We start from the raw sequence: 9827 nt of genomic DNA on the forward strand, positions 1-9827 counted from the left end.
CATCTGTTTCCTTTGTAATGTCCTTTGTGATAAACTGGTTAATAGTAAGTAAGTAAGTAGATGAACACATCCATACATAAAAGAAAAGAAAGGAAAATCAAAGGCAACTCTCAAGTCCCTCTGAACTTCATCAAGATCTTCACACAGTGTTTATTAGTGAAGAGTTATGCGGTCTATCCTCAAGGCAGAGGAGTGCCTGGGAACCCCTGATTGGTCGTGCCCAGCGAGGAGGGCTGCCATATTTGGAGAGCAATAGGAATGCCGCCTCCCCCTGCAGCTCCTACATACGGGGGAGGGCAGTGCTGGAGGACAGTGCTGCTGAGGTTCCAGAGGCAAGCTTCCAGAGAGAGCCCGAGGTATGTGGGGAGGCAGAGTTCGCGCTGGATTCCGTTTCTGTGGTGAGGGTTGCTCATTTCTAATCAGACTGCAAACCGTACAGTGGTTTCTTGTCTCCCATCTCCTGGGGGGTGTCCCGAGTAAGGGGACACATGAGCCTGTTGGGGCATCACTGTGTTGCATGTCTGGTTTTGGTGCTTGCAATAAAATGCTACTTTAGGGTTGGCTGGTTGGGATTTTCTTCTGCTTTTAAGCCCTTGTCTATGAAGACTACTTTCTCAAGATCTCTATACTTTTTTTTTAACTTGACACACCTGTAATTTGTGTTATTATTCTTATTTAACATTTCTCCTACCAAAAGAGTATGGGCCGATGGCATGGGGTGTGGCCCCCTATTTAGGAGATTAATGAACGTTGGCTTCATGCTTGGATCTCTTTGGAGAAAGCTGGTCTGAGGTCACTGTGCTTAGGGGGCGGTGGGGGGGTAAGGTGCCAGAAAAGTAGGTTCTCAGGCTGCTGCCGGGCACACTCATGCCCTCCCTGAGCCAGAGACTAGACCACACCTACAGGCAAAGAAAGGTCAGCAGAAGCCGCTTCGCGGGCATCCAGAGGTGGGACTGGACATGCACGGAGGTTGCATTTTGCCTTTTTTCCTACATAAGGACCAGAGTCACACTCCAGCTGAACATTTTAACAGAGATTGACCTATCACTTTGGGAATCCTGCAGGGAAGGTGTGTTAGGGGCTAAGCAAGCTGACTTTTGAACCTCCTCCAGCTCCGGCACAATAGAACTTCGTCTAGGACACAGCCTGAGCACGCTTGGCTTTTGTAACCATTCCGGGGTTTCTCATCCACGCCGACAACGGTCCAGGTGCTGGGATGCCCGGAACAGTTGACCTTGGGAAGTAGACTTCCACAATAGCTATTGTAAGTTTCAGGAGCCAGATGGGACAAACTACCGGACTGGGGGGCGGTGGGGAAGGGGGGATATCCCCTGATGTCATCAGCAGCCCTTCGGAGTGCTCCCCCAGGCCCTCCGATCCTCCTCAGCATCCCATCTCCTCCGGAATTCCTCACGGACCCTGCTCTTTGCTCAGCTTAGGGCCCATCGGTGCTGCCCTTCATGCCCAGCGAGTCAAAAGCACAAAACGCGGGCACCGTCCCCTCCTGCAACACAGAAGGGCCATGGGACATGGCAAGTGGGCACATGGGAACAAAGTCAGACAGACTGGATTCAAATCTGCCACCTGCTATTGTGCAGGCTTGGGCAAATCACTTACCTACTCTGAATCCCAGGACAACTTTTTTTTTTAAGATTTTATTTATTTATTTGAGAGAGAGAGAGCGCACGAGCAGGGGGGAGGGACAGAGAGAGAAGCAGACTCCCCGCTGAGCAGAGATACCTATGTGGGGGCCCTGGGATCATGACCTGATGGCAGAGCCATCCAGGCACCCCACAGGACAACTTTTATCAGATGGGAATAATAATGCACCACCCCATGTGAGAATTAAGTCAGTCAATGCCAGTGGCTGATGCATAGTAAGTGCTGGGTGAGGGGAAGTGGGGGGTCACACTGTCCCCAGGGCGAGGCTGGGAGCCACCTCTATAGCACATCTTGACCCCCTGATGCAGAAGGAGGCAGGGGTCTCTTGGCCACGCTTCCATCTCTCTCTCCATCATTACCCTAAAGCCCTTTGGGGCTTTCTTAGAATAGATGGCAGAATGTGCCAGAGAACAGAGCCAGCTTAGAGGAATAGAATAAAGAGGGAAGATGAACAATACAGTCTGTGCTCAGAAGCCTGTGGTTCCAACTCTTCTGTGTATTTTCCTCCAGAGATCCTCTGACTGGAAAGACGGGAGCCCCAAAGAAAACCTATATGTATTATGTCATTACTCGCTTATTTTCCCATGCATATTCAAAGGCTTTCTAATTGCCAGTTGTAGCGTCTTATCTGTGGGAGAAAACCAGATCTCCACCCTGAATGGATGTAATTCCAGGCAAAAGCAAGAACCTGGGTATTGACTTAGCCTGTGCAACCCGAGCACGGGGAAAACTATTCCGCTTTTTGGAAAACGTGAAGGGCGCAAGGATGCATTCCTTGCTTAAAATCGTCCGCACACGGAGGGGGGCAGGGGAACCCGGGAACCTCCCACCCCCCTGGGGGAAGGTAACTGCCCAGGCCTTTGCTCTTGCAGATCCCGACACAATGGGGAAACATCTGGGCAGATGCTGGTTGGCCATCGTCTGTGTCCTGCTGTTCAGCCAGCTGTCGGCGGTCAAGGCGAGAGGCATAAAGCACAGAATCAAGTGGAATAGGAAGGCCTTGCCCAGTACCTCCCAGGTCACGGAGGCGCACAAGGCAGAGATCCGCCCCGGGGCGTTCATCAGGCAAGGCCGGAAGCTGGATATCGACCTGGGAGCTGAGGGCAACAGGTACTACGAGGCCAACTACTGGCAGTTCCCCGACGGGGTCCACTACAACGGCTGCTCGGAGGCCAACGTGACCAAGGAGAAGTTTGTGAGCGACTGCATCAACGCCACGCTGTTGGCCAACCCGGAGGAGCTGTCCCGTGAGAAACAGGACAACAAGCTGTACCAGCGGGTCCTGTGGCGGCTGATCAGGGAGCTCTGCTCAGTCAAGCACTGCGATTTTTGGTTGGAGAGGGGCGCGGGACTTCGGGTCGGCGTCGACCTGCCCATGCTGCTCTGCCTGCTGGTTTTCATTTGGTTGATCGTGAAATAAGCTTGCAGGCGGGCCAGCGGCCACAGGGATGAGAGGGTGAGCCGTGGGCTGGCGTGGCCCAGTTCTCCCCCAGGCCCCAGCCCCCCGCATGTCCCAAAGGTACCAAAGAGCCGTGATTCTCCAGTGCCTCAAGGAGCACTGGCAAGTCTCCCCTGGGGTACCTGACTGTATCGGGTAAATAATGTGTGGGTACCAAGTCCGGCCCCACGCACTGCCTTCTCGCCTCCCCGGGAGGCATCTGGCACGGTGCGTTCTGCAATAAATAATGAACAAATGTTCGGCGAACAGAGAAGAGAACATGCCAGGGACCAGGCCACACGCTTCCCGGTATCCCCAACCCCTCCTAGAGACAGGGGTTCTTCCCACTGTGTAGACAAGGAAACTGAGGCTCCAAGAGGTGAGGTGGCTAGAAAGTAGCCGAACCAGAATGCAATCCTGGCTTGTCCAACCCCAGATCTTCCATTCTGTGCAATCCCAGAGCTGCCTTGTGAGTCCTTTACGGCTTGCCAGGCCCAAATCCAAACCCAGATTTCCGCCTGAGCTGATGGCCATGGATCCTGATACCTTGTTCCAGGCAGGTTGTATTTAATTCTTCTGATGAAGCTAAGATACAATAAAGGGAGTAAACGATCATAGAGGTAAAGCGAGACAAAGGCCCAGAAATCACGGCGTAAGGCGATCTTGCCAGGCTGAACTCCCAGAGCAGACCATTTCCACAGCAGGATGTGTCTAGGGCACAAAGATTTCTTTCACCAGAAGGATAAGTGTTCGCTCTTCCTCTCTCTGAAATATCACCTGGATTTGAGAAAATATTTTTAAATGACACATTTGCTTTGCAATGTTCCCTTAGTGCTATAGGGGCATCTTTTTATGTACATGCACATGAGAGTCTCTAACCATACTCCCTTTACACGGGTCCGGTGGCCGATCTCCAGCTGTTCTTTTAACCACCGTGTTGGGGTGGGGCTGTCATTTCTGTGAACCACTTATCACTATAAAAGAATAATTCCGGGCGCCTGGGTGGCTCAGTTGGTTAAGCGACTGCCTTCGGCTCAGGTCATGATCCTGGAGTCCCAGGATCGAGTCCCGCATCGGACTCCCTGCTCAGCAGGGAGTCTGCTTCTCCCTCTGATCCTCCCCCCTCTCATGCTCTCTCTCTCTGTCTCATTCTCTCTCTCAAATAAATAAATAAAATCTTAAAAAAAAATTTAAAAAAGAATAATTCCTTGCCAAAAAGTTTCAAAAGAAACCGTGTCTTTAGGGAGACCGAACAAAGAATTCACTCATTCATACCATAAGCAAGGGTAGATATGGCACTTAGTATCTACCTCTTATTAGTTAAATATATATTACAAAATATGAATACGGCTTAAATACAAATAATGAATCTAATGCTCTAAGATGTCCCCACAGGTCCTCTGGGATACTCTTAGAGACTCCCAGGAATTGTTGAACCATATTTGGATGCACTAGCTGCTGACTATTATCAATTCTCCTTTAAAGAGAGTCCGTAAAGGGGGGGGGGGGGGAATGTACATTCTCAGTTTATCCTAAGTATTTTAAAACATGAATGTTGATAATGGTACCTCTTGTTCTGAGCCTCCACTGCTATCAGCATTCTTCTCAAGGATACTTTTGGAAGGTTCTAACAGAGAAGGCCAGTGAAGGACTTGGGGGCAGGGCAGCCCAGGGTAACGGCCTTCCCCAAGGAGCCTGGGGGCCACCCTGCACTGGATCAGTGCTGGAGGAGGATGGGATGGAGGATGCCAGAAGGTCTTAGTCCTCAGGCTGCCAGCACTGCCCTCACCTTCCACTTCCATGGTCCTGCTGAATTCTTGAGCAGAGCCCAGGATAAAAGTACAGACCCTGTAGAGGTTATTTCTTGCAAGTCAGTCTTTTATTTTTATTTTTTAAACAATAGCAATAGCAAGAAAGACTGGGGGAGAAAGAAGAAAGAAAGAAAGAAAGAAAGAAAGAAAGAAAGAAAGAAAGAAAGAAAGAAAGAAAGAAAGAAAGAAAGAAAGAAAGAAAGAAAGAAAAAGAAGGAAAGAAAGAAAGAGAAAAAGAAAGAAAAACTACTGGGGCACCTGGGTGGCTCAGTCGTTAAGCGTCTGCCTTCGGCTCAGGTCATGATCCTGGGATTGAGCCCCGCATCAGGCTCCCTGCTCGGCGGGAAGTCTCCTTCTCCCTCTCCCACTTCCCCTGCTTTTGTTCCCTCTCACGCTGTCTGTCTCTCTCTCTCTCTGTCAATTAAATAAATAAAAATTAAATTAAAAAAAAAGAAAGAAAGACAACTACCTGTAAGCTGATGTTGAAATTTCAGTCCAGCTCTGCTGAGTTTAACCAAAAGGGCACACACAGCCACATAAGCAAAATGACTTCATTTCTTAGGCAAACAGGCAATGATATAGTACATTTTCTATAATTGCTGTCTTTTCTCATTTCATTAACAGTTCCAGAAACCAGATTTAAGTGGGGCATGAAGGACATTTGTATATGGTGATTCAAATGCCAAATTAATCATGAAGCTTTAACTGAGACTACACGTGCTTGAGCATCCTTGACGCTGTTTACAAATTATGAGGTCCAGGGGAGGCTGTGTGAGTCTGGTTTCTCACGTTAGCCAAAGGTGGCCGAGCGCCTACTATGTGCAGGACATTGTGAGGGACGTCTGAATTATTCTTGATACGGACGTTTTAAAGGTGAATAACTTCATCAACCCTTGCTTTCTTGTCCCCTCCAAGTGTTGACTTTTCAAAATGTGTTCATTATAAAAGTGACATTCAAATTACAATAGAAATCCAGAACACCACGTTGCCCCCATCCCAGTATCTGATCAAGTCAGAGTTTTCAGTCTGCCCTCTTACCTCCTAGGCCTTCCCCATTTGCATATACAAATGTACATATTTGCAATAGTACTATAGATGAGCTTTCATATTCCAAATAGTCTCTTTATTTTATAGAACTTTATTCGATGCTTTTTTCATTTTTCTATGATGTTTTAGTTCTTGCCTCCCCCAACCCACCCCCTCCTTCCTGCCTGATCTGTAGCCTCCCCGTTTTCACTGTGCTTAGGTATATAAGGGAGGGTTTCTTTTAAAAAAAATTGATTTCTCCTTTTAAAAATACGGTAATTGTACATATCACATTTATCCCTCAGCAATTTGCCTCTGTAACTTAATGCTGCATCATGAAACTCTTTCCAGTTCAACAGTTAGCTGGTTAGCTAACGACAATTGTCCTTTTAGATTGCTGTGTAATTAATACTCCATAGTCCAGATGGACCCTGGTTGATTCCATTGCTTCCTGTTGACGGACCTTCAGGTAGCCTCAGTTTTTTGCCACTGCAAACAATAAACATCCATGTACATACAGCCTTGCAATGTGTGCCTTTTATTTCTGTGGACTCGTTCAAATTTAAATAATTTAAATTTTTCTAGATGTGACTAGATTACGTTCTTGCGTCGCTGGAGCTGTTCTCGGTCCCGCCTGCCGCCGTGGCGCTAACCTCTAAGGGGTTTTAGGTCTTTCAAGTGTAAGAAGCCGCCTCTTCTGCAAATGCTGCTCGAGCACCTTCTCCCCTTTGCACACAGCACACCCAAATCCTCCCAAGTAATTTCTGACCACAAGGACCATTTGAAAATCCCCAAACTGTTAGCAACTCCCATCTTAAACCTGGTTTGGGGCCCAGAACATCCAGGTGAGAAGCAGGGAAAGCAGGCTGTGCATACTGGGGCTTCAGAGGGTGGTATATTTGCACAACTCCGCGCTTCCCGCGGGCCAGGGAGGCGTGGGGTGATGTTCAGTCCTCGCCTTTTTAATCCCTTTTTATCCATCCGTAGTAAATGCCCCGCATTCCAGTGCGCATGAGCTCTGGGGGCGTCAGGTGCAATGTTCAAGTAGCCCGCGGCTTCCTCCTTTCGGGGCTCCGGCGGCGGGCCAGCCTCTTCTCGGAGCCTTCACACCCCATCTTGCTTAGGATGCGTTTGGCAACATTTAGAAACCCCACCCTGGGGCCCTAGCGAGGTTCGTCCCAGGTCGTGGCTGTGAGTTTGTCTTGAGCTCCTTACACTCTACCGCAAGTTTCCTGATCACAGGGACGGGCTTGGCGCGCTGGCCCGTGGCATCAGGCGCCCCCCGGAATTACTTCATACCTCCCGGTTTGGTCACGTCTTGCATTTCCACCCACCGTGTTTTCTTCATGCGCCGTATGTGGCTGGACAAGGACACCCTACGGTGCCTGGCAAGTTTCAGCTTCCCCAGCTGGAAGCTCAGACAGCGCTCCGCTGAAGTGCAGAGGCCCCTGGCAAACCCAGCTCGTGTCAGTGGCTGGGTACCTGCTCATTCGGCCCCGAGACCATGCCATCAGCCCCGACGACTCCTCCTACCCTCATGCTTGCAGCAGACCCGTTACAGCTGGGCACCCAGGTTCCCCCTGTGGAAGGGAAGGGAGCCAAACTCCCATGTCCCTGGGAATGACCAGCACGTGCAGAATGAGAATAAATCAAACATTGCAAGCAAAATGGGAATAAGGCACTCTGTCTTTGGGACATCTCCAAGCCCCTTCCAGACCACTCAAAGCCTACTCAACGGACGCAGCTGTCTCCCTTGGCAAGTGGGAGGCTTCACCTGGGCCCACGGGAGGCCTCAGACTGAAAGAGGTCCCATGTACTGACCATTTGCCTTCTAAAGGGACCTCCCTGGTGGCTGCACCCAGTCCAGAGCTGACCCCCCACCCCCACCCCCACCCCACCCCACCCCCGCCTAAGAGCTTAGCTTTCAATACTTAAGTGTCACTCCTCCTCAAGATGCTTCCCCTACTCTGGTCTGAATTTCTTATCTCCACCCACCCACCTGGTCAGCCCTTGGAATTTCCAGATCTTATTTTAATGGAAACCTTTCTGTGGGAAAGCATTGCTTTCTTAAACAATATGGATTGCTTTAACTCCAGCAGGCTTAGCTATAAAGTGTGGAAGGAAGTTGGCAGAAAGCCAGAGAGGAACTTGAGGAAGCTAGAAACAAGTCAGGGTCAGAGGACCTAACACAGCTGGTCTCCCTGGATGGAGGGAGGTGGGAGGGGGTGGGAGGTTAGAGGAGAAGGCAAGGGCCTGGGAGAGAGAATTACACACATGGGCTCATCAGAGGTGCCGTCAGCGTTCAACAGGGTGAGGAGTTATGTCCCCAGAGCTCCAGGCTTAAGAAACGACCTTCAACACCAAAGGGAGTTTCAAGGACTAAGCAGAGGCAAGGGTCCAGGGTAGGGTCCTGGTTAGCCAATTCCCTTGTGCTTGCTTCGGCAGCACGTGTACTAAAACTGGTTAGCCAATTCCCATATCAACTGTGTTGTACTTGAATTTCCAAATCCATAAATAGGGTTTCTAATTGTTTTAACTGTTTTAACTCAGAGCTACTTAGCAATCAAGAACAAAATGAGGGAGTTATAGCATCTGCAACATTGTGGTTTCTAGGAAATACGTATTTAGTCATCTAGATGACCAAAATACATTTCTCATATGTATTTGATCTTCATCCATGGTTCTTTTTATTTTTTTTTAAAGATTTTATTTATTTATTTGACAGAGAGAGACACAGCGAGAGAGGGAACACAAGCAAGGGGAGTGGAGAGGGAGAAGCAGGCTGCCCGAGGAGCAGGGAGCCCGATGCGGGGCTCGATCCCAGGACCCTGGGATCATGACCTGAGCTGAAGGCAGACGCTTAACGACTAAGCCACCCAGGCACCCCTTTATCCATGGTTCTTAGCTCACAGCTCTGCAAACCCTTGGAATTTGCTGAGCAATAAGATGGGTGGAAGCATCTTTTGTCATAATACTCGATCTCTTGTCCTCAGCTCCTGAAATCGCTTCACAGCCATAAAGGTGAAATGGGTGTCTTGTTATTAATCACCAGCACCTTCATGAGTTTATGTTAATGAGGTGACTTGTAGAGCACCCAAGGATAGGGGCTTGTTGCCAGGTGAACCAACCAAGACTGGAGGGTTGGAACTTTGAGTCCCACCCCCTGATTTATGGGGAGAGGAGAGGGACTGGAAGCTGAACCAATCACCAATAGCCAATGAGTTCATCAGTTGTGCCCAGGTAATGAAGCCTCCATAAAACACAAGAAAGACCGCGTTCGGGAAGCTTCCAGGTTGGTGAACACGTGGAAATTTGGGGACAGTTGTGCTCTCCGAGAGAGTAAGGAGACTACATGATCTGTTCCCATACCTTGTCCTATACATCATTTCTGTCTGTTCCTGAGTTATATTCTTTTATAATAAACACGAGTTTTGTGAGCCACTCTAATAAATTAATCGAACTCAAGAAGGGGTCATTGAAACCTCCTGTCTATAGCCAGCCAGTCAGAAACACAGGTGACACCCTAGACTTAGAATTGGTATCTGAATGGGGGGGGCAGTCTCGGAGGACTGAGCCCTTAACCTGTGTGATCTGACAGTACTAGTGTCAGAACTGAGTTGAATTATATGACACCCAGAATTTAAATAAAAACTTGGGGAAAAAAGAGAATTATAGGACACCCAACTGTATTGGAGAATTGCTTAGATGTGTGGGGAAAACACACACACACACACACATTGAAATTGTGTCCACAACCCTTTTAGGGTCTCTCTCTCTCTCTCTCTTTTTTAATTTGAGAGAGAGAGAGTGAGCACATGAGAAGGGGGAAGGTCAGAGGGAGAAGCAGACTCCCTGCCGAGCAGGGAGCCCAATGCGGGACTCGATCCCAG

General features: G+C 49.0%; 1 protein-coding gene across 4 annotated transcripts; it reads left to right on the forward strand.

The window, feature by feature from the left end:
- Positions 1–253: 253 nt before the first annotated feature.
- On the forward strand, positions 254–6456 carry PRND (prion like protein doppel). 4 transcript variants are annotated; one of them, XM_031040150.2, is made up of 3 exons: positions 260–356; positions 1113–1264; positions 2535–6456. In XM_031040150.2, exon 3 carries the CDS (start codon positions 2546–2548, stop codon positions 3080–3082), a length of 537 nt encoding a protein of 178 aa, XP_030896010.2. In that variant the 5' UTR covers positions 260–356; positions 1113–1264; positions 2535–2545; the 3' UTR covers positions 3083–6456. The 4 variants fall into 4 exon arrangements, with proteins under 4 accessions (XP_030896009.2, XP_030896010.2, XP_030896011.2 ...); XM_031040151.2 differs by having other exon boundaries at positions 295–398; XM_031040149.2 differs by lacking the exon at positions 1113–1264 and having other exon boundaries at positions 254–356.
- Positions 6457–9827: the final 3371 nt, after the last annotated feature.

The sequence above is a fragment of the Leptonychotes weddellii genome, chromosome 10 (genome assembly GCF_054177405.1).
Source record: "Leptonychotes weddellii isolate Sample4059 chromosome 10, ASM5417740v2, whole genome shotgun sequence".
NCBI classification, from domain to species: Eukaryota; Metazoa; Chordata; class Mammalia; order Carnivora; family Phocidae; genus Leptonychotes; species Leptonychotes weddellii.

What these genes read in the sequence shown, in the direction of transcription:
- PRND (XM_031040148.2), top strand. Translation starts at nt 359, where the DNA reads ATGTGGGGAGGCAGAGTTCGCGCTGGATTCCGTTTCTGTG. An exon ending in CGCTGGATTCCGTTTCTGTG is followed by an intron (nt 399 to 2,534) that starts GTGAGGGTTGCT and finishes TTGCTCTTGCAG; the next exon opens with ATCCCGACACAATGGGGAAA.